Raw genomic sequence first — 25,232 nt, 5'->3', positions numbered from 1 at the left:
ATGCAGATCATTTCATTTTCATTACAAGACGATGGTACTTATTTTAGAGATATATTTTTGTAGTTTACCAGAAAACAACAAGAAAAATATATCCTTAAAATGAGCAAAATCTTCAGCCAATAGGGTGAGACTTGATTTGGTATAGTAAAGATCTGTTTTTACTTGGAAAATAATCCTCCCGCCAACAAACGTGAAATATCGGGCGTAAAGACCATTCTATTCAAACCTGCTTTTTGGTCACATAGCATCTTTAATACCACCATTATAATAATTAGGATATCAAAAGTATGGAGTATACATTACATAGTTTGCATTGCGCCACACAAACCGGAGCTGATTTATAATCTTTCCCTTTCCCGCATTTTCTTCTTGGTGTGGTGGTGTCCACGTTGTGCTGATCCATTGAGCCTTTTGTTCGGGAAGAAGAACACTGATTTGGACATGAGGCGATAGAAAAAGCTTCCAAATGTTACTTGAATCCTATACTCTACTACTTTCCAATACCGGTAAATCTCCATATAAGTCACCAAAAAGTCTTCTGTTAGGTCTTCTGGCCTTTCCTTATTATTATTATTAATATTATTATTATCATTTTATTTTTTTGCAGTCAGGTTCTTGTTGAAGCTGTTGGAACAGTCTCTAGAAGTCATGCCTGTTTTTGTATTGTTTTTGTAACAGTCCCAGTAAGAATCTCTGTAGTCCCAAGTGAATGAGAGACACCAGAAGGAAAAAAAGAAAGAAAACCCCCAAAAAAGGATAAAATCGGCAAAGCTCTCCCCTGGCTTGGTTGAGGCGGCCTCTACACGCTGGTGATGGAGGCCAGGCAGTTGGCAGGCTTCTGGAGTTTGTCGGGCTGCGGCGGAGTTGGGGGCTCGGGGATGGCGCGGAAGCTGAAGGGGAGACCCGCGCCACCCGGGCCAACGTGGTGCCCGGGACTCAGCGCCGGGTTCTGCCGCCTATTGCTCTCCACGATACTGGAGGTGTTGGATGCAAGGCTCTCGCGCGTCCTGAATAAGAAGAAGAAGACACTAGTCACTAAGCCAACAGTAGATCATTACAGTTCAATGTTTATTATGCTATTTTTTAAGCCTTTTATTTTATTTTTAGACGTTCTCAACTCTACTTCCTTTAGTTTTTAATACAGGGGAATGGGTAGCTCATACACTTTATTGAAATAATAAATGTATTGCGGATTTGTAAATTCAGGAAAAATAAACTTGTTTCTTTATTGTCATGACACATAATAAATAGATAAAAGCTATGCATTTGCCAAATAAAATTGGATCCATGAGCAGCACTTGGACTTTTAGTAATTGATCAACTTTACAAATGACAGAAAAACTGACAAAATAAATGGTTTTCTAGGGGCAGCACGCCGGCTGGGTTGTTATCACGTAGCCCCACAGTGCGGAGGTTCAGGGTTCAAGTCTCCACGTGTGGAGTTTGCACATTCTCCCCGTGTCTGTGTGGATTTCCTCCGGGCACTGCGGTTTCCTCCCACATTCCAAAAACATGTATGTCAGGTTACTTGGCCGGTTCAAATTGTCCCTAAGTTAGAATGAGTGAGTGAGTTGTCTGTCTCTGGGTGCCCCGCGACCGGCTGGCAACTGGTGTCCCCCTGCCCACTGCCCGAAGATAGCTGGGATGGGCTCCAGCACCCCCGCGATCCTACTGATGATAAGCGATGGATGGATAAATGCTTTTCTAAAGGTGTCGTATGAATGTCATTATTTTGCTAAGTCTTAATGTATAAATCAGGGTGTCACGGTTGCCATGGCGCCCAATTGGCCGCGCCTGTGTGGCGCCAACTGCGGCACGTTGACAGATCAGCTTCCCTGCTATTCAAACCCAGTCCTGTCACTCTTCTTTAGTCAGTCCATCTGCAAACCTCAGTGAACACTAGACAAGTCTTTTTCGACCCTGACTCCCGCCTGTCTCGTTTTTTTCTCCAGTCCGTCTCCTACTTCGACCTGTTCCGATCCTGACCACGTATGCTCTCCTGTACCAGCTTACGACCTCTTTTTGTCTCCGACTACGTCTACTCTCCCGTTCTGGCTTACGACTCGCTTCCGACCCCGACCACGCCTTACTCTCCCAGTCCCGGCTACTGACCCGTTTTTTTCCGTCCCTGACACCGCAATCGCTCGCTACGGAAGACCCACTTTTGCGTTCAGAGCACCATCCGAGTACAAGAGCGACTTGCTTCCTGCGTGCAGCGAACACCGGATCGTGGGCGCAGCCCTTCCTCTCTCTTTCAATAAAACTTGTGGTAAACGTCACGCAAGTGGGTCCTGTATCCGTTCTGGTCCTGACAAAACTGGCAAATAACTACTAATTCAATATAACGTCCGCTACATCCATGAAACATTTTTTAGCATGATGCATGAGAATAGTTCAAACAATAATACATTTTATTAATGTCTTCACATTTTGAAGAATTTAAAAAATTGGAATTAAGGCATTTGAATGCCAATTAAAGCCTTATTTTAGAAATAATGAATTTAATGCCTTTTAAGACTTTTCAAAGATCCGCGGGAACCCTGATCAATAAATAACAACAAACATTGTCTGTAGAAGGTTATTGGAACCTACTGGATTTACTAGCACTTGTAATTACAAATAATTCCCATTTAATAATGCATTTTCCTGAATAGTCTGGCTTTGAGAATTAAATTGGAATTAATATGATTTAAGAAGCTTTATGCAACTTTCGTGAAAAGCAAGTGACAAAGTGACTGTCTGCCTAAAATTGTTCAAAATGGGTGAACTTCGCCTCTTTAACCAATTTTTAATATATTCAATGTAAATCATTCAGCTTTTTCAAATATGCTGATGACACTGGAACTTTTCAGATCTAAGCCTATTTCAAAACAAAATTATTGAGCAACAATAAATATTTGCTATAATACAGGGGTGGGAAAACTCTGGGGCGCAGGCCACTCGCGACCTGTCAATTCTTTTATCCGGTCCGCCAGATACATTTTGTAACAATATAACGATAATATATACCATGATAAATAAAGTACTACTGGGTAAAAATATTGTGGTAACACCAGTCCCCAGTGTTCTTTTGTGCCGGATTTTTTTTTTTATTATAAAGTATTAATATGTACTTTGTTATTGATATGATTACCGATGTGAATCACCTGTGCCCGATCATTTGGCGCCAACCGCTGCGGGCTCTGATTGGCTCCCTGTCCCTTTTTAAACCCAGTCCTGTCATGGTCGCCGTGGCGACCGGTCTGCCCCGCCCCCTGGGCACCAGCTGAAGCAGATCAGCTAATTGCGTGGCTGTTATTTAAGGTTGGGTTGTGGGTATTGCGGGGGTTGGCTCATTACACCTTTTCTGTTCTGTTATGCCCTGTCCTGTTTAGTTTGAGTCGGAAGAAACCTGTACTTGACCATTCTGAGTGTAAGAATGTTTGTGTTCTGTTTTGTCCCGGAGTTTTTGGACGACTTTTATTTTGTTAAATAAAAGTTATGATTGTCTACGCAATTGAGTTCTCCCTTCCTGCCTCCTGCCTCCGTTTTGGTCCGGTCCACCTCGTGACAAGTCCTGTCACTCCCCTGTTGTCAGTCCGTCTGCGAATCTCTGTTGATACAAGGCAAGCCTTTTTTGGCCCTGTCTCGTTCTTGCTCCCGTTTGTCTCCAGCTACGACCTGTTGTGATCCCGACCACATCTGCTCCACCGTCCCGGCTTACGAACCATTTTTGATCCCAGCTACGTTTACTCTCCCGTCCTAGCTTACGACTCGTTTCCAACCCAGACCACGTTTTTGCTCTCCCTGTCCCAGCAATCGACGTTTTTTCCGTCCCTGAGACCGCCATCGCTCGCTACGGAAGATGTACATCACAATCCGAGAGCGACTTGCTTCCCACGTCCAGCGAACACCGGATCATGGGCGCAGCCCTTCCTCTTTCTTTCAATAAAACTTGTGATAAACGTTACGCAATAGGGTCCTGATTCCGTTCTGGTCGTGACAGTTATGTGTACCGTGCTCAAAGCTACATTTTCTGGACTTGCTATTTTCTTTAAAAATCATTTTATACATCATTTATAAAATTTCAAGCAAATAAAAAACAATTGGGCTACTTCTATTTGAATTGGAGGTTCTCAATTAATATTATGAAATTTAGTGCTTGAAATCAGGGACCAAATCAAATATTTTTGAATACATTGTGTTTCAAAACAAATTTGATAGAAATAATCTATCAATGACAAAAATAAATTTAAATATAAGAAGTACATGTAGGTGTCTGCATATATATTTATTCATGAATGCAAATGACAAAAATTGGATAGGACAAGGAATGCAACTAACGATTATTAAAATAATCGGTGAATCAGACGATTATTATTTTTTTAGATTCTAAAAAACACATTTTTAATTCCTTTATTCAAATATTGAAATTTTGGACAGATATAAAAATAATGCACAAGGCAACAGAATATTCTATAATATAAAACAACAAAACATTGAAGTGTTGCTCAAATAGCCTAACAATAAACAAAAATACATAGAAAGGTCTGCTATACACCTGCAAATATGTATGATACTTCAAAGGTAGTTGCGAGTACTTTATCGGATCAGAGGACCTTGTGCAGTTTTTTCCCTTTTGCACGTTTACCATTTTAATTAGTTCTACTTGCATTCAGAGGAGAAACCTTCCAATTTTGTTATACTCATGTAATGACAAAAAAACAAAAAAGCCAATCATTCATAAATCAAAATACAGTCTCCATGCGCCCTCTGCCGGACTAAAATGCTACTACAAGCTCGTCATCGGACCAAAAGGATGTTACATAAGACAATGTGGTCTCAAGTTGCCCTCTGCTGGATTAAAGTGATACTACAAGGGTCTCCTCTCAACATCACAATATTATCCAATGCACTCTTATTTGCATGGATTTGAGTAGAGCATAAATTGCGCGACAAAACAAATTGATGATGAAATTCCTTGCCAATGCTTTTAGTAATTGATTTGAACCGATTTTATCAATTCGTTGTCCAACCCTAAATAGGTCTTCATTACCTTTTTCTTCATGTACAGCCGAGGTATCAGATTTGAGACTATTGGTCGATACAAAAATAAATCGAATCAATCAGTGAATCTTTTTTTTCCCCTAACTGGCCAAATTTTGTAACCCTACTAACTCCTGCTATGAAACACGTTATTAAAGATGTCTATTGTAATTTCAGTTCTCATTTAAACAGTAATATTTTCTCTCTTACTGAATATCAATATCAGCTTCAACCAGCCCTTCACATATTAGTCCTTCACACACTCGTCATTAAATACAACCAGGCTTTAGAAATTAACACTAGTTTCATGTGACGTAATTCTCCAAGGAGTGTAGGCGGAAATGAGCCACTTGGCTTTTTCTTGTAGCCAAAGAAAAAATGCCGCCCTCACGCCGTGCAGTGCCGTGCGTTGTGAGGAGGCTCATCTTTGTATTTCTTCTTAGAATCTACTTTGTAAGTTAAGCTTTGGAAGGCGTGCATGGACGGACATTTTATAGGGAACAGGCTTTAACCAAGGGGATGGGTTCTTTGCCACACCATTGGCTACCGTTCAAATAACCCAATTTTGGTTCAAGAATGGACCAGCACAATACTTGATTGATGTGACCCATTTTTCTGTGTCGTTTTAAACCAAATACAGCAAAAAAAAACTAACTTTTAGGTTGTTATAAACCAGGCATGTCAAACTAGTTTGGCTTGGGGGCCGGATCGAAAGCCTTTATGTTTTTAGGTGGACCAGATCAGTAAAAGAAGATGTCAAATCCAAATATTAACTTTTGTTTTTAGTACCATGCTTATCATTCAGACTACATTTGTAAACAACGTTACAAATCTTAACCACGGATAATCTTCTCACTTTTTTTTAAATTCTCAGTTATTTACTGCAGGCCGAATGAAATCATCCAACTGGACGGATCTGGCACACAGACCGTACCAATGACTTAACTGTTCTAAATAATATGACCAAAACCTTTCAGTATAAAATAAATTAAAATAAATTTTGTTGACATACGTGTTTTGGCAGAAATTTCTAGTACAAAAAAAAATCATGATTCCATTTTTGTGGGGGTTGTTACTACTAATCAACACAGAACGTTGGGTCAAATAAACACAAGTATTGCGTTGGTTCATTTCGACCCATACTTGGGTTATTTAAACCATCTGCATTTTAGAGTTCATGATATTTTTTTCCCGCTAACTATAAATCAACTAAACCAGGAACCAGGCAGCCTGCCACCCAAGCAACAAACACTTACAGAGGACCATTCTTGCTAAATGTAGAATTGTATAAATAAATGAATACATAAAAATATATGCCATGTAAATAAATGAAGACCTAAATAAATCGCGTAATATGTACCTTAATATATGAGATAATAACATAATTGGTTAAACATAAATGCATGTAGTCATCTATTATGTCGTTTATTTTTTTGTGTAACTTTAGATGTTGACACTGATACTTTTTAATCAAGCTGTTCGTTAAGAAATAGTCATTTACCACGTTGACAATGTATGGGCTGTATTTCTGGTTAGTTTCATGTTTTCTCCATTGACAAAAACGTTTTTCCTCATAAATAAGGAAATTTCTCAGCAACCACAAACTTTAAAACTGTAGTGTAGTGTACTTGTAGTTATTCATTTATTTATACATGTTTTTCTATATATGGAAGAACTAGTCCTCCATACAGACTAACCAAGCAAGCAAGCACCAACCAACCACCTTACCAGTCAAGCAACTAAACTTTCAATGTTAGATCATACCTTGGAGAGTTGAATCCGCTGTCCACCGTGACGCTGCTACTATCCATGCTGTCTAAGCGTGCTGAATGAGCTGACTTCTGGCTGCTGCTGTTCTCCGTCTCCTTGGGGCTGAGTAAGGTGAGGTTGGTCTCCAGTTTGCGCTGCAGGTCATGCTCCTTCTCTCGCTGCAGTAGCCACTTTATAGTTCCCTCCCCGCCGCCGCCACCACCACCCACAACGCCACCTCCACCGGGGCCGCCACTTCCACCGTTACCACCCAGTTCTCGACCGTCCTTGCCATCCTCTGCCTTAGCCAACTCTTTGTGCGAGTCCTCCTCTGCCTCCTCGTCATCCTCGTCGTCTGAGACGTTGTAGTAGTCAAAGGAGGCGGATGGGATGGTTGGCTCGAGGCAGCCCTGTAACAGCGCAGGCGAGGCCGAGGAAGCGGCTGAATTGGAAGGCTGCTGGGGCTCAGGATTGTCAAGGGCCTCTGTTGATTTGGCATGCGAGGCTTTCCGCAATGTGCCAGACTTGGTGTAGCTGCTGTCCGAGTAGCCCGCGGACAAGGCGTTGTGTGGGGGTTTAAACAATGTGTCCTTGCTGAAGATCTCCTTCCTCTTAATGGACATGCTCCCACCACCGCCCCCTCCGGGGTCCACATTGTGTTGGTGCGGAGTCAGGCGGGCACTCTGCGCCGGCTCCGGCGTCTGGCTCGGTGTCAGCCGTGCCGAGCCGCAGCCGCCGTTTTGTCCCTTTACCACCGACTTGTCCTCTTTGTACTCCACCTTGTGCGGAGAGGTGAGGTGAGGAGTTTGGCGGTCTGCCGGAGAGCCCTTTTGGCGTCCTCCCGATGAGGTTAACGTGTCATATTCTGATTTTGCCTGAGGCGAGGGGGCAGTTAGGATTGTTTCATTTGACGTATTGCACTGGAAGTACTCGTCCGCCGAGGGCTTCGGTGAAAGTCCCATGAGCTCGTTGTACGTCGGCAGGCTGTCTCTGCTCTTGTTCCTCTCCATCGTACTGCGGACTCTTAACTCGTCCACACTCCCTTTCCCTAAATCAGGCACATTGAAATCCGAGTGGAACTTAGCAGCAGAGAACATAATCCTTGAGTAGTGGCCCGACTTTTGGGTGGCGCGCAGGGTGCCGTCGTCCGTGTAGTAGTGGCTGCGCTCGTCCGGCCCGGCCTCGAAATCTTCAGGCGGGCCAAGCAACGGCCCTTTAAGGGAGTTGTCCATGGACCGAGAGCGCTCCTTTGCTTGGTCTGACCGATCGTGACGCGTCTTTCGGTCCTGATTGTGACTGTGACTCCTCTGCACCCTGGACTGACACGTGCCTCGAGAGGGCTCAGGAAAGGGCATCTCCGTCCTTCTCTTGGCGAGCTCCCCGGACACATCCCACTCAGGCGTGACGGGGCAGTATGATTCTGTGATGTTAGGGTTGCTGTGGACGAGGTACGTGGCGCCACCACTCCGCCGCCTCTCCATGGTGTACATGGCCTCTCGAGGGGAGCGAACCAACGAGTGGCTGAAGAAACGGTAATCCCTTTCCATGAAGAGAAGATCCCAGTTCGAACCCTCCGAAGGCTCCCCCCGGGAGGTCCGCGGCTTGCTGTGCGAACGAGACTTACCATGCGGGGCACGCCGGTGACCCCGGCCCCGCCGACTGCGAGCGCTGTGCTGCGCAGACGACCCCGCTTTGTGTTTCTGCGTGCGCTCTTCCTCCAGCCGCTTCATCACAGCTGTGTGCCGGGCCACATTCTCCACGGTCAGGTCGGGGTTGATACGGCGAATGATCTCCATCTCGATATCGCGGGGAATGGCCGTTGTGGGCACGTCTTCGTCACGCAAAGGCCACTCCTCCGGCGGAAACTGCGCTGAGAAAGTGGCCAGCTGCCTCATCTTGTCCTTCTTGAAGCTCAGGCGGAAGAGCCGGAGACCAAACCGCTTGGATTGTTTCTCGCCCTCTTTCTTTTTGGTCAGGGTGTCCGTTTTGTAAGGAAACGGCGTGACGCTTTTGCTTTTCTCTGGCGGATCTTGGGGTGTTTGTTGGGCAGGGGGGGGTGTTAAAGGAGGAGGGTAAGGGTACGACGGCGGTTCTCCACGGTGCTCCTTAGTCGCAATTTCTCCTCCGTTTTCCTTGGGGGGCTTACTCAATTGGGGGTCGGCTTTCTGCTGCTCCTTTGGTGTCTTATTCTGAAGCCTAGGGGGTTCCTCGCGTCGGCTATTGTAAGTGTCAGTGTGATTTTTGCGAGAGGTCCTCTCCGAAAGGCAACCTGGCGTGGATGGCGTGACGTTACCCAACTTGGGCGAAGTACACTGCTGAGGTTGCGGTTGGGGGTGCGCTTGTCGCTCCTGCAGCCGGTCGTCCAGGTGGTACCACTTGTTGTTACTCCGGATGAGAGACGGTGTTATAAAGTAGGTCTGGGGTGTGACAATGAAGTAGCCCTCAGGAGTCGGGTAGATCTTTCTTTCTCGCACTAACATGTTCAGGGTGTGTCGCAGGACCTCCGAGCTCGGTGTTGGCACACCTTCAAATAAAAACACACAATAAGTAAAAAAAAGCTCTAAAAGCAGTCGTTATTGCATGATCATCCATACATTTCATATCCAAAATGGATTATACTCACGGGAATAATAGCTTTTATTATAATTTAATATGATAACGTTTATGAAATAATGCCACAGTCTGTGTACCATATGAATAAATATACCACTTTAAACTCCCTGCGGCAGTTACTTAAGATCGCTGAGGCTCTTTTTGACTGTTGTTTGTTAAATAATGTTTTCAAAACAAGTGCAAGCATAGTTCTATTGTAAAAATATCAAAAACTGCAAACGAAAAGGTTACGAATGTATTACCCAGTGGGCGCATGTGAATGAGAGGGGAGCGTGCTATGTGAGAACCGCCCACTCTTACTGCTCACCCAATCAAATTGCTATGGGTGCTTTGCTGGTGTTTTTGGGTCTTAAGTTTTTCTGTGGGTTTTAACTTTGCAACAGCTAAATATAGTCTCCTAGCCACATAGACTCATGAAAAGAGCCATATCAGGGTCGCGAGTAAGGTTACCTATCCCTGCAATAGGGTTATGAAAAATAATGAAATAACATTTATTGGCAAAAAGAAAATCTAAGATATAAATAACTATTGTTCTGTATAAACAGCAGCGTCAAGAAGAAGGATGCCTCTCGTCTCAATAAACTGGCTAGGAAAGCGAGCTCTGTTGTGGGCAAAGAGCTGGACAGCCTAACAACAGTAGCTGAGAGACAGGCACTGAAAAAGCTGAGGTCAATCATGGACAATCCATCGCATCCGCTTCACAGCATTATCTCCGGACAGAAGAGCAGTTTCAGTGACAGACTGCTGTCACTGTCTTGTACTACGGACAGACTGAAGAGATCTTTTCTTCCTCATGCCATGAGGCTCTTTAACTCCACCCGGCAGAGTAAAGGCCCACATTAAACCACACCACCTACATTGGATATTACCGAATCTTACTGCATTATGTATTCTGTGTAGCACTATTTAGTTACTCTATATAACATGCTAAAGTGGGCATTTGCACGTCACACTGGGTATTTGTATATTGTATTCTTTTGGCTTTATTATTGTATTGTTCTCAGCGAAGGGATGCTGCTGGAAATGTGAATTTCCCTTAGGGGATGAATAAAGTATCTATCTATCTATCTATCTATCTATCTAAAGGCAAGATACATATTTTTCACGCAACACAAGCTCCTTTACTGGACAAAAGACAAAACTATAGACTTAGCGTCATTGCAACAAGGTTCATTTTTCAAATGACACACATGTTCTACAATGTGTACTGTACTGTGTGAATTCGAAGAAAACACTCCTACTCTAAGTTTCTGAACCAGAGTTTTCCTATAGTATTTAGGGTCTAGTATCAGTATTGTCATCCACACTCAAGCTGCTGCCCGTCAATGCCAAAACCCAGCTCATCTCTGAACAGTGTGATGACTCTTTTATTTACACTGAAAAACAACAACCTCAACCCATTTTAAAAGCCTGGAGAGGCTCTACTTCTCAAGACACACATAAGGAAATGGTGCCTCTCCAACTCACGTGGTCAATGGATCCGTGAGCTAATTTCTTCTTTATATTTTGCATTTAGGAAAATATTTGAGGAGAAAATATACATTAGTATGGTGGCACAACAGTGTGTGGAATTCTACTGTGTATGTGGGCGCTGAGTGGGGGTGTGATATAACTTCACCATGATCAGTAACAAAAGAAAAATGAGGGCTTTAAGCGGGAAGCATAGTTTGGACCACAGATCACCTACCTTTTCGAAGTTAAGAGCAATTTATTTTTAACTGATTAGTTAAAGGCTACAACTGTTATGTTGTGATTATGTTGTTACTGTATTATAGTTGTTATTAGTACGTTATCATTAGGAGTGTGGCTAAAATTGAATCCGTAAACCAGAGTAGAATTTTCCTTGAAAAAGAGCCCTACTTGATAAATTAAAAAAACGTATTAAGACATACTACTTGGAGTGTAACATGGATGTAAAGACAGTGATTATGTTACCGTAAATTCCGGACTATATATAACTATATATAGTTCAACCCTGCGGCTTATTCCGTGCGGCCAATTTATGTAATTTTTCTAACAGCCGCCAGCGGCGCTCGAGTACAAAAGGTAAGATTTAGACCGGTGGAATATATGCGCCAAGGAAGACTGCAACTTCTTAGCTTGTGCACAAATTAAATTAGCGTAGACATATCCTCATCATGCAAATTGCAAAAAGAAAGGCACATGACCCAGCTTTCAAGCTAAACGCAATCGAGCAGTCCGATAAAGAAGGAAACAGAGCTACTGCACGTAAACTTTACTTTGCGAGCGTGTTGCTAGCGTGTTTTTGAATAAGGGAGCGTGGAATGACGTCTATATGACAAAGTCTCTTTCCCATACTGAAGGAAGACGACTTTGATGACGTCAGTTATAAGGAAGAAGATGAGGACGGTTTACTGTGATTTCTACATGTACGGTATGTTTTTTTTAACAGACCAGTTTACTGTGTTGCGAGCGTGTTGCTAGTAGCATTTTGCTACCCTTCACAGGCACGGTTTGGGATGAAAGTTATAATATTATTATTAAAGCTTTGAAAACTCTCTCGGTGTACCGTCTTTCTTTGTAAATATGTGTAACCATGTATAATATGTATTTGCAACTGTATATTTTTGTAATGTATTTATTTTAGAGACTTATTCTGATATGTTTTCCACGGGCGAATCAAAAAGAAGGGGCGAAAACAACAGGGGCTGATGGGAAGTGGAGTAAAGGTGAGACGTGTTTGTGGACGCAGCGGACAATAGTGGATATATATTTTTCCCACCCTTACCTTTGAAAATATAATTTTTTTTTTACTTGGATTATTTTCAATGGGTCAAACTTTAAGTACAGGTATCATTTTCCGTTCATTTTGCCGGCTGTGTTTTTTGGACTGTGTACTTTATATTCAGTTACAATCGCCGGACTCAAAGTCGGGTTTGGGTTGATTTCGTGATTGTGTTACATGTTTTAATGTGGGCGCATGCGGCTTATATGCAGGTGCGGCTTGTGTAAGTACAAAAGCGGTTATCCTCTTAAGATGTGGTGGGTGCGGCTTATAATCAGGTGCGCTCTATAGTCCAGAATTTACGGTAATTATTTTAATATAGTTAAAAAACACATGGTAACTTTATAAAACACTATACTGTATATACACATCTTTTGAATTGTTTGCAATTTAAAATTTCCTATAAAATACCAATGATTCATAGCGACTGAGCTAATGTATTTTCAAGTAGTAGAATAAAATAGATATGAGACTATTGGCCAATATGCTGGCATTTTCACCCACTAACATTTCAACCCATTAACATATTTGTCTCATCTATTTAAACCTGTCAGCCATATTCTCCTATAGACCTTTTGATAGCCTAAAAAAAAAAACTTGTGCTGCCTAGAAGACACAGGTAAAGCAAGCTGCCGTAGCTTCTTGTTGTCGTCGTGTTGTGTGTTTGTGTGCCAGGATTGGAGAAAGAAACGTAAATTGTTTTACGAGATCTCAGCGGACACTCCGGGACAAAAATAAGAAGAGAGTTGTGCATTAAAGTAAAGACATTGGACAGATGCACTCATCAAAAATGCTCGGGTTTGCGATCACACTTCATAACAAGTTAGAGAAATGAAACATTTATGATTGTTTGAGTCCATATTACTTATTATACAGGCAAAGTATCTTGTTATTTTCTTAGATTTAGCTAACTGCTAGTGTGTAGCCTACGTGCTAATGTTAGCTTTGTAAACACTGTGTGTGGCTTCCAGAACAAGCAGACATTGCAAACAAAAATTGGGAATACATTTAAAAATAGATTTAAAAAAAACAATAAATACATGAATAAATAAATTTATCTGATGAATTACTTAGATTGGGGCAGCACGGCGGCGCAGTGGTTAGCGCTTGTGCGGCACAGTTCATGTCATGGGAACCTGTCGTGGGTTCAAATCCAGCTCCAGACTTCCTGTGCGGAGTTTGTATGTTCTCCCCGTGCTTGCGTGGGTTTCCTCCGGGCACTCCGGTTTCCTCCCACGTTCCAAAAACATGCATTTCAGGTGAATTGGCCGGTCCAAATTGTCCCTAGGTGTGAATGAGCGAATGAGTTGTCTGTCCCCGTGTGCCCTGCGATTGGCTGGCAACCAGTTCAGGGTGTCCCCTGCCCACTGCCCGGAGATGGCTGAGATGGGCTCCAGCCCCCCCGCGACCCTAATGAGGATAAGCGGTACGGCTGATGAGATGAGATGAGATTACTTAGATTCTATGCCCAACGATTGTTTTCAGAGCATGTCTGTTTTAGTTTTTCGACCCAGGGACTATATACAGGGCTACTGTTGCCATTTAGGCTACAAGCTAACACTTAGCAAAACCTAAGAAAATAATAAGATATTTGGCGTTTTAATGAGTAATATGGACTTGATAGCAAAAATCATAAACGTCTCATTTTTCTAACTTGTTATGAAGTGTGTGGTACCTTTGAGTGCCTTTGTCTGTTGAACGCACACTCTCTTCTTTTGCTTTGATCAGGAGTTTCCGCTAGGATCCTGTAAAACTTTAATTTACGATCACTAATGTTTTTTCTCCGATTCTGGCACACAAATACAGAAACACACCGTGACGACAACTAGCAGCTACGACAGCGTTCTTTTCCCCTGTCTTCTACCCAGCGTGAGTGAGACTTATGCCTCCAGGCTAAGCCTCGTCCACCGGGTAGGTCACAATGTTTACAAACAGGTCGAAGGGTCTATTCGCGCATTTTTTCAGTCACCCAGATTACTTGCATACTTTCACCAACGTATTTATTCTTGTTCGGCTTTCTGACAACTAAGTTTATTCCGTTTTTAATATTAGACACATGCAAAGTCTATTTCGTCGATGCCAGTTAGTTATTTTGACTAATACCTCACTGTTGTGCGTAGTTTTGACTGTTATACACTGTTTACATCATTGTCACTATCGGCCAATAATGTCATGATTACCGATGGGAATCACCTGTGCCTGCTCACTTGGCGCCAACTGCTGCGGGTTCTGTTTGGCTCCCTGTCCCTATTCAACCCCGTCCTATCAATCCCCTGTTGTCAGTCCACCTGCGAACCTCTGGGTATACAAGGCAAGCCTTATTCGACCCTGACTCCCGCCTGTCCCGTTTTTGCTCCCGTTTGTCTCCGGCTGTGACCAGTCTTGTCCCCGACCACGTCTGCTCTCCCGTCCCAGCTTACGACCTATTCTTGATCCCGACTACGTCTACCCCCCCCATTCTGGCTTACAACTCTTTTCCAACCCTGACCACGATTTTCTCTCCCAGCCCCTGCTACCGACCAGTTTTTTCTGTCCCTGACACCGCCATTGCTCGCTACGGAAGATCCACTTCCGTGTTCAGATCACAGTCCGAGTCCGAGAGCGACATGCTTCCCGCGTCGAGCGAACACCGGATCGTGGGCGCACCCCTTCCTCTTTCTTTCAATAAAAACTTGTGGTAAACGTTACGCAATTAGGTCCTGTTTCCGTCCTGGTCCTGACAAAATAATGTAGCTGTTCTTTGAACTCCCACACCATTAGGGCAGATCTGTTTTGAAACCTAGTGTATAAGGTTTTCCTGAAACTCTTCAATACACCTAAAAATAAATTTGATAATTATTTATAGCACATTTAAATTAAAAATACAAATATCTTCCATGGTATCTGTTCGATTATTTTTCGTGCTCAGATTGAGACTGAAGTGGTACCATTAAAATGGAGATGAAAGAGTATCAGTACCAGGTATCAGTATCTGAGTCAATCATGATCCAATGATAACATTTTCTTAGAGGGAATTTAATGCACGAATTTGGTATGAGTTTTTGTTTAGTTTTGTCTTTGTTGTTGTTGTGTCCACAGCTTCTTCTGTCATTTTTGTCAAGTCCAAGTGTCATTTATCTGATTAATTTGTCTAACTTTAGTCTTCTTCTTTCAATTAAGTTCTTGTTGAAACATTCCTCAGCCGCGTCCACGCATTGATCCCTTGTTTTGCAAGATTTGAATTAAATCGGTTTATTCTACTTGTTTCTTTTTTAAATTTTGGACACTTGTAAAGCAGATTGCAAACGATGAAAGTTCATACGTTATTTGGACTGTTATTCCTCAATGTCGTTTGTTATTTTGACTATTATGCAAGGTTTACATCATTGTCATTATCTGCCAATAATGTTGTGAGTTCTTTGAATTCCACACCCTTTCTACTAAACTATTGGTTCTGAAAATGGCCTGACTTATGTACCCACCATCTCATCCCAAATACAAGCTGTGACCCCAATCAAGAAAATAAAATCCACTTCTCAAAGTTATTGAATATAAGTTTTGCGCAGTTTAAATCAGAGATAGAAAAATATATTATTCTCTGATTTTTGTAACGTAGGACATGTAATAAAAAGAAAGAGATCAGGAGAGGGATTTTTAAACAAATTTGGAATGTGGCATTTCGAGGGAGTTTGGTACAGTCTTCTTCTGTTCTCTTTGCAAGTTAAAACATTATTTATGACTTCTTTCCTTATTTTAAGAAACTACTAAACTGTAAACTTATCAAGAACATTATGTGTTTGTAAAGTTCATAATTTCGATCAAGTTGAATATTCGGATTTTCAGAGTAAAATAAACCTAGATGAGAGCTAATGCAAAATAAATAACCACCTTTATACCGTATTTTCCGCACTATAAGGCGCACTGGGTTATAGGGCGCACCCCCAAAAAATAGTTTTTGGTCCTATATTTTCCATACATAAGGCGCACCGGATTATAAGGCGCTACAATGGGAACGTTGACAAAACATTTAGATAGTTAAGTCAAACTTATTACCCCCTTAACATTCCGAAAGCTTGCAAAGAAGCAAATACGTGTCTCAGACATGTACGGAAACAGTGTCTGTACGATGTCACCAATCACTCAAATGCATCGTTCCAAATATCATTTGGAAGGTTAAAGTCTTGGGATTCAAGAAACGCCAAACATTTCTTAGTTTCCATTTTATTTTTTGCTGGCAACTGTGTGGACAGCAAAGTAAGAATTTTATTGTGCAGGGAAACGGGGTTCTTTACTGTGCATATGACAATAAACACTTTGAATTGAATTGAATTTAAAAATAGACTCATCACAGAAACATCAAGATCGTTCTAAAACAAGATACCGAGAAAATATAAATCCGCATAGCTCACCTAAGTTCTCTTGCAGCCATCACGTTCCAAAATGATACGTAACCATGGTCTTCTTACAACCGTGAGTGTAGTAAATCCAGGAGAGTAAAATATTTACAAATACAGAATAGTAAAAAATGTTTTCTCTATGCCGTAGTGCAACCCAACGTGTGATTCACATTCATCTTTTTCGGCCAATTGCAGGCTTTGTTTCGCCCCTTTAGCCTATGCGAGCCTGTAAATGATAAAAAGGATCCGCCCCCTTTACCTCCGAATAACTTTAGCCAATAGTGACTGATTCAAATGATGATTGACACATTGGTTAGGAAATGAAACACCGGTATATAAATCCCAGCATACACCGCGGACGACTTCGCCTTCGGGGGGGAAATCTAGTCGGCGGCTGCTTGCCTTAGTTGCAAGACTTTGCGACCTAATATTGATACATATATAAGGCGCACTGTATTATAAGGCGCATGGTCAGCTTTTGAAAAAAATAAAGGCTTTTAAGTGCGCCTTATGGTGCGGAAAATACGATAACTACTTTATAACAAACTGGTAAAAAAAAAAAGCATCAGGTTGCGGCTGATTAATGAGGCATTGCTTTTTCCAGCTCACCTGGGAAGCTGGCAGTGAGATGCTCCACCAGGGCCTCCTGGCTGACGGGCTTGTGTGCGGCATTCATGGCCGAGATGGCCAAACACAGAATCTCGCCCAGCGGGATGAACTGTGACTGGCTGATGGGTGACATGCTGATGGGCGACACGTCACCTGGGAGAGAGAAAGAGGGACAGTCAGAACAAAAGTGTGGCTGGTGAGCAGTGTTGAGAGTCACTTGTTACAAAAGAATGCCTTCCTGAAACGCAATTACTTGGACTCGAAAGCGTCATTAATAAAATGTTGTAATTCAACTGTTGTTACAACATGGTGCTATGAATCCGCTACTTTTAAAAAGCAGATCACAATTTTTCTGCTCTAATCCATTCCTTTTTCGAAGTAGCACACAACCCTCCCAACGTCAGCAACACAACGCTGATTTGCAACATTTCAAAAGGGTAAGCGTGCTTATATGTACGTACAAAATACAACTAAATATAGTAATGGTAGCGCCGTCTAAAGCACAGAGTAAGAGAACGCATAATTTCTCCCCTATTGATATTCTATCTACCATATTTCAGGGGTTAAATCAAGCCTAAAAAATCCAGCCTGACCCAGGCCCGCAGGTATTAAAGCACGACACAGCCTGAGCCCAAACAATTAAATCGATTTGCAGGACGGAACCCGAAGCAAGCTTTAAATCTGATATTTAATTGTGAGGACTCAGGAGAAGGAAAGGGTCATTTTGATCGACCCTGGACCCTGCCCCCAGCCTGGTTGTCTGGGTCCAACGGTGTCGGCTGCTCTGCATGAAAGTGGGATGTTATCTGTGCGACACGCAAAGCCTGTCTTTTTGTCTCATCTCATCTCATCTCATCAGCCGTACCGCTTATCCTAATTAGGGTCGCAGGGGGGGCTGGAGCCCATCCCAGCCATCTCCGGGCAGTGGGCAGGGGACACCCTGAACTGGTTGCCAGCCAATCGCAGGGCACACAGGGACAGACAACTCATTCGCTCATTCACACCTAGGGACAATTTGGACCGGCCAATTCACCTGAAATGCATGTTTTTGGAACGTGGGAGGAAACCGGAGTGCCCGGAGGAAACCCACGCAAGCACGGGGAGAACATACAAACTCCGCACAGGAAGTCTGGAGCTGGATTTGAACCCACGACAGGTTCCCATGACATGAACTGTGCCGCACAAGCGCTAACCACTGCGCCGCCATTTAAACAAGACAGTATAAACTCTGTGTCTGCAGAGGTTATATTAACCGACAATTTTCCATCACTTTTTTATGAGTTGACGGGAAATTTTGACAGCTTAAAAAATGGACCAAAAACCACAACAGCAGCACGTTTGAAAGACATGCGTCACTCTCAGAGAGGCAGAGAGACAAAGAAGAGCAATCACAGGTGGGTAAAAAAAAAACAGCCAGAAAGAAACCCGGCCCGGGTTGTACTTAAGGTTTTACCTCTACAATATATATATTCACATAAAGCTCTATTTCCAACTATAAAATAAAATACTTAAATTACGGGGTCAGTTTATATGTGCATACTTGGTTATGTCATGAGCAAATGATGAGGAGTGTGTGAGGAGGAGGAATAGCTTATACAGAAATAATGAAATGAATGGGACAAACGTGAACAAATTATTTACGGTGAAAGAGGGTTGAATTTTGGTCTTACTATTTGTAAAATTATTTATGTAATACACCATGCCCCAGAAAAAAAGAAACGGTCTTGGGCATTAACCAGGAATGCAAAAGGAAATTTTCAAATAGTTAGAAAACCAAAGACAAACTGGATATGGAAGGTCTCGGCTATGTTAGTTTGCAAGATCTCAAGATTGCACAAGCCGAGAAATGTGTAGGGTTCACCGCTTTCATAGGCTCTGTCAAGACCAGAACGGAAACAGGACCCAATTGCGTAGCGTTTACCACAAGTTTTATTGAAGGAAAGAGGAAGCGCTGCGCCCACGATCCGGTGTTCGCTGGACACAGGAAGCAAGACGCTCTCGTACTCGGATTGTGATCCGAACACGGAAGTGGATCTTCCGTAACGAGCGATGTCAGGGAAAACTGGTCGGTAGCCGGGACTGGGAGAGCAAGGCGTGGTCGGTGTAGGAGACGAGTCGTAAGCCAGAACGGGTGAGTAAGCGTAGTCGGGAACAAAAAGGGGTCGCAGCCGGACACAAACGGGAGCAAAAACGGGACAGGTGGGAGTCAGGGTCAAAAAAGGCTTGCCTAGTATACACTGAGGTTCGCAAACGGACTGACAACAGGGGTCAGACAGGACTGGGTTCAAATAGTGACAGGGAGCCAATCAGAACCCGTGGCGGTTGGCGCCAAATGAGCGGGCACACCTGAGTCACATCAGTATTTATGACAGGTTGGTGTACACGTTTTCTTCTATTTCTTTTATTATGTGGCTTTTTTTAAAGCCGTTTTCACCAGTCGGGTTCAAAGCGAGTACATACGATAATTTGTAACTAGATAGTTGCTTTCAAAGTAACGCGCTACTTTTTAGGAACTGTAACCAATTACTGTTTTCCAGCAACGTGCACAAGACCGCTGTTGAGTGAGAAGCTATGACGTAATGGTCAAACAGCTCTAGCTCCACCTCGTCGTCTCTCAATTTCTCACTCGCTCCCTCTCCCGTCTTCCTTTTTTTGTGCGAGCTTCTGCGGCAATGCTCGACAATACGGGCGCCACGTGCTGTTGCCTTTGTCAAATTGAGTTCGGCGAGGAGTGAAGTCATCCTCCACGCCGTAATTTCATCCGGCCCCGCCACCCCAAAGCCCCTACACCAACTCCCACTACATTGCACTGAAGGGTCAGTAGAGGAAAGGCATGACGTAATCTGCTCTTCTCAAGCGACATAACTCACATGCTCACTAAGGAGTCAAAATATTTTCTGAAAATACTATTCTTACACTTGTGTTGAATTTATTTTGCATTGTGGCTAATGATAAAAAAGGTTTAGTCCACCTGCATTACTATGTGGCAGCTTATGTGAAGTGACTACATTTTTTAGTTCGGTAAGTATTCTTTTTTATTATCTCAGCTTTTACAGTTTCTCAGCTGCGTAAATTGTCATTTTCCTCAAAAACAAGTAAAAAAAACGTCTGTCTTCTTCATAAGGAAAAAACAGGTACATTTTGCAGCTTTAACATATCAATTAAAGTTTTATCATTCAGATTGTCTTATTTAGAGGAGGGGACATGTGCAACATAGTATTGACAACATTTTGTGTTGGATATTCCTTGAAGGACCAGAAGTTGGCTACCCAAAAGGTTGAAAGAGCCATTTTGGAACAGAAATATTTTTTTAAAGCTTTATATAAGCCTTATAAGGAAAGCGACACATACTGTATATACATCCATCCATCCATGATCTGCACTGCTTATCCACAGTAGGGACACGGAGGTGCTGGAGCGCATCCCAGCTATCCTCAGGCAGTGGGCAGGGGACACCCTGAACTGGTTGCTAGGATGTCGCAGGGCACACAGAGACAGACAACTCACTCGCTCGTTCAAACCTAGGGACAATTTGGACCGGCCAATTAACCTGACATGTTTTTGAAATGTGGGAGGAAACCGTAGTGCCCGGAAGAAACCCACTCGAGCACGGGGAGAACATGCAAACTCCACACAGGAGGGTTTGATCTCTTAACCTCAGAAATGTGCCGCACACGGGCGAACCACTGTGCCGCTTTGCTGCCCTCCTGTATATTCATAGTGCATATATTTATATTAATTGGAAAACGAATGTGTGTCATGTTTGTCCTCCTACAGAAACCAAATCATTTTCCATTATCAAATATTTTGGAAAAAGCACAATCGAGCCACTTGGGAGCGCCAAAAAGGTGCCTGTGACTTCAGAGCGGCTTCTTGCTGACCCCCGGACAAGTGAACAACGTGTGCATTTCATTATGGGGATGATAGATTGAGTAGCATTGTTCTTTCTTATTTTTCTTAAATTATAAGTTTTTTATTTATTTTTGTTTTGAAAACTGGTGGTGTTAAATGAGTTCAGTGGTCGATTATTTTATGTTAAACAAACGTACAGTTCTATAGACAGAATGGATTTTTCAGATGACAGTTTAATGTCTATAATATTGATGGAATACATGCGTTAAACATCCATCCATTTATTCCAAACATTTTAACCAATGCACAATTTCAATATGATTTAAGGGTTGGGACTACAACTTCAGAAATTTTGAATCAATGTTATTATTAAGGTCTTTATAAATGCCCTAGTTTGTCTTTTCTTTCATTAAAAATGCAAAAAACAGGCAAAAGTGCACGTAAACATATCTTGCGACTTATTTGGAATTTGTTGTTGCTGCTGAATGTTATGTCTCTCCCTTTCATTGCACAACTATTACAATGCACACTTTTTTTCATTGTACTACTATTAAGACTAAGGCAAGTCTCTATATTTTTGCCCATCTTTTGGACGGACCTTTATTTTTTTTTCTATTTAAAATCTTTATTACGTGTTTACCTTGGAGTTCTATGTCCACATTTCATTGCATACAATGTTTCTATAATCAATGACAATAAAAACAAATTTCAAAACTCAAATCTGACGCTATTGAACGTTAGCAGAGTTGTACGGAATTTGGAACTTTGACCCTCTCTGCAGCCATCTCTTGGCTTATGACATCATTGCAGCCTCATTCAGCTCATTATTGATGCGCGAGCAGGTACGTGCATTTCTTAGACGCAGTCTTTTTTCATCTTTCTTGGGGTTTGGGTTGGCATTTGGACTCTACTTAAAACTGGCCTTTTCTTACCTTCACTATTTTTCTGACAAATAGAAATTTAAAAAAAAACCTCAGGGGACGTCACTCTCCAGCACTCCCCCCAGCCACCATTCCTCAAAGCGAATTTGTCCCGCTACAAACAGCTCTGCTAAAGGTAAGATAAAAACAGATAGGCGCAGTGGGAAAGTAAGGTGAAATTCCACATGTTCAAACAAGATCTCTAGTATCAAAATACTGAAGTTGTTGATTAATTTTAATATTGTAGGAATAATTATCAGGTAGTTATCACACATTCACTCAATATACTCTTACCATATATAATTTACGATCATAGTATTCTTATTACTCGTGGGATGTTTGCATTTTAGTTTAATAGCAATAGTATCTGTTTGAATATCATTAATCTAGTGCAGTATTTAACTGGTGGGTTGGGATCAATTACACTCCTTAACAGTAGATGGCGGTAATGCCCTGCTCGATCTCTTCTACCAGTCTAATCAATTGGCGCATTTGTTAGGGACCTCATCTTGTTGTGATTTTGTTCATTTTATTTCCATTTCGTGCCCATAGTAATGGTTCCCTAAGAGGTTAGTGAGGAAAAAAGAGAGGAAAAGTGGAAAACAGTTACAACAACGATCGAGGAGAAAAGATACAAAAATGGTCTACAGGTGTCTGCCAATGTAGCGCTGTTGGAATGTACAGTAATTAGTTTAAAAATGTTATATTCGTACCAGTATGTTAATCTTTATGAACTAGAAGATGAAATAATTATTAATGTTTTCATGCAGCTACATTTAAACAAACCTGGAAGCATGACACTGCTAGTTTTTAGCAGCTTGTTACATCCAAAAGAAATTCATAAATTAAATCAGACAATATATATTTTGAATTTCTTTTAGTATGTGGCTATTTTAAAGCGGTCTTAGGGGGTCGCTTATATGCGATGTAGGCTTATATGTGAGTAGTTGAAATTGTTTGGGCTTTGCTGGTCATTTTAGCATCTCTTCTTAAGACTGCACAATCCTTTCATTAGTAATGCGAGATATGGATTTTGTTTCTTGATTTCGGGTCACAGCTTGAAATTAGGGTTGAATGATTAGTCCTGAAGTCAGACCAGTTGAGAACCTGTGATCTAGTGGGATATGGTGTTTTTAGTTTTCCAGGTATTTGTTTCATAAGTAAACAAGTGTGACACATCTTCTAGCTTTGTAGTTTTTACCCTTTCCATTTCTGAAAGATGCACATTGTAACTACGGACCCCTCAATGTGAATAAAATGTTTGGGGAAACTGAGAGACAGAAGTTGGTGAGCAACCTTTCAGGTGTGTTGTTACCAGTCCAGCTGGCAAAGGAACTAAGCGTCTGCATCTCGTGTTTCTTGTTATGAATTGCATGAAACATCTCATTGAACCTGACAATGGCTGATTATTTTATGTTCTTCTTTTGCAGTGTTTGTACAGGTGCTTGAAATCCTTTAAAATGCTTTATGTGGTTTGAAAAATTATTGCATTTTTGGTCAAGTGCCCTTTAAATTGTGAATCGTTTCTATGTTTCTCAATAAGTCTGCTTAAAAATAACACTGTCACCGCTCTCTGGTGGCTTCATTTTGCTATTGCATATCTTTTTTCCTCGTGAGTAACTGCAGCTGGTATTGGTTTGTACGGAATTATCCGATGAAGCGTCTTTGCCCCCTATGAGTCAGGCCCAAGAGGACAGGTGCTTGCAACACCTGAACAGGGAACTATGAAATGTGTATTAGTGCAAGGATTACGTATCAATTATGGAAATGTATTATAGTCAATGCAAAAAATTAAGGTAGCATTTCCCAGTGGTAAATTGGAACTTCTTACAACTGTTAAGCTACGTATCTCTGTCATTTTTAACCAACACATATGGGGAGAAATGTGTCTCAAAAACAAATATATTCGCGATTACCTCAAGATCTAAAAATCATACGTCTTGATAAATTCGCATGCAAGATTAAAAATGGCATATATATAAATCGCAGATATATTGTGGAATACAAGAGTCACAACGGATTTCTTGTTTTAATGGCAATGGAGAAATTGGCTTTGAAAGTCCTTAAAAAGTGCTTGCAAGGACCATGAAAAAGATGTATGAACTGTGTGTTTTGGGAGCGTGGCGAGTAGAACAAGGCAAGCTTTTTGTTATTTGCAGATGACGCACTACTCACCTGACGCCCGAAAACTCGGTGGGGACGGCGAGAAATGGGGAGGAGGGGGTGGAGGAAGGTGCTGCTTCTGCACACGGATGTCCTTCTCAGGGCCGGCCCAGGCCCGCCGCATGTTGCGGTTCTTCTTCATCGTGACCCCCTTGATATTTTGGGAAGGATGTTGAAGGTGGGGAGCAGGGGGATGGGGGAGGTGGACCAAACTCAGGGGCTCAGCGCCTCCCCCGCATGGGGTACTGAGCGTCCCGCTAGAGTGATGGCACACCGGACATGGCAGGAAGAAGCGGCGTGCGTCTCATTGACGAACGGCTCGTGGTGGGCTCCCTCCCGGGAGGCATCACCCGGCCACCATTTGCATGCATGGGGAGGCACATTACGCTCCGATAAGGGGGGGCGGGTGAAGAAGTGGATGCTGATGAAAGGTGGGAGGTGAAACGGGGTAAATATGATTAAAAGAGAAAGGGTGGAGGGACTGAGGGTGTCGTTTTCAGGATTGTTCTTTTCCCATGGAGGCCAGACAATAGCTCAACGTCATCCGGAAAAGCAGCCCCATCCAAAAACAACAACAACCTGCATCCAAATCAAAGCGCCTGCATTCAGCCCAATGGTAGTACGCCAAGCGGCGGGGACGTTACGTTCACCTCCATCTTTATCCCTGTCGAGCGCCGCCACACACACGGAGAGACACCCCCGTCGTCCTTTTTTTTCTCTCCACCCCTGACAAACACGAATAAAGGGCGGGGAGGGAGCTTAAACAACGAGCAAAAACGGGAGAGCATAGGAAGAAGAAAGGGATCAAGTCAAGAATAGACATCCAGCCTCGATGGCGGCGATCCGTTAGCCGTAGCATCCATTCATTAAGGCAGGGGTGGGTGGAGGGGGGGCTGTGTGTGTGAGAGAGTCGGGGGAGGGCAGTTGTGGTGGGGGGAGGCAAACTCCAGTCAACGGCTCCTCTTCCCGCCGCTAATGCTGCAGCTGCTCCCACTAGTGATGTGTCATTCACGAACGAAACAACTCTATCAGCCGGCTCTTGGAGGTTAATGACGGGAGCCGGCTCCCTACCAATCAAGATCCGGTATTCTGCACAAAAGTTGGTCGAAACATTCTACCCTGTCGAGGTCACGAAACCGAAACCGTTCGCTTCGATTATCGCTGGTTCACTGTTTCGTG

At 42.6% G+C, this 25,232-nt stretch overlaps 1 protein-coding gene across 2 annotated transcripts in view; it reads right to left on the bottom strand.

Moving 5' to 3' along the window:
- Nucleotides 1-230: 230 nt before the first annotated feature.
- Nucleotides 231-25,232, bottom strand: part of stox2a (storkhead box 2a) — a 32,154-nt gene continuing 7,152 nt past the window's right edge. The window contains exons 1-4 of one of the 2 annotated variants that reach the window (XM_088342106.1): nucleotides 24,066-24,960; nucleotides 17,119-17,271; nucleotides 6,790-9,298; nucleotides 231-1,007 (exon numbers count right to left, since the gene is read on the bottom strand). In XM_088342106.1, coding sequence (XP_088198232.1) covers nucleotides 800-1,007; nucleotides 6,790-9,298; nucleotides 17,119-17,271; nucleotides 24,066-24,195 — 3,000 coding nt within the window. In that variant the 5' untranslated portion in view covers nucleotides 24,196-24,960 and the 3' untranslated portion in view covers nucleotides 231-799. Of the gene's footprint in view, nucleotides 1,008-6,789; nucleotides 9,299-17,118; nucleotides 17,272-24,065; nucleotides 24,961-25,232 lie in introns of those variants that run through there. The other variant, XM_088342104.1, reaches the window with a different exon arrangement.

Source organism: Urocampus carinirostris, chromosome 8, assembly GCF_059441175.1.
Source record: "Urocampus carinirostris isolate Australia breed hairy pipefish chromosome 8, RoL_Ucar_1.0, whole genome shotgun sequence".
Classification (NCBI taxonomy): Eukaryota; Metazoa; Chordata; class Actinopteri; order Syngnathiformes; family Syngnathidae; genus Urocampus; species Urocampus carinirostris.
This window is presented reverse-complemented; position numbering and strand designations above follow the sequence as displayed.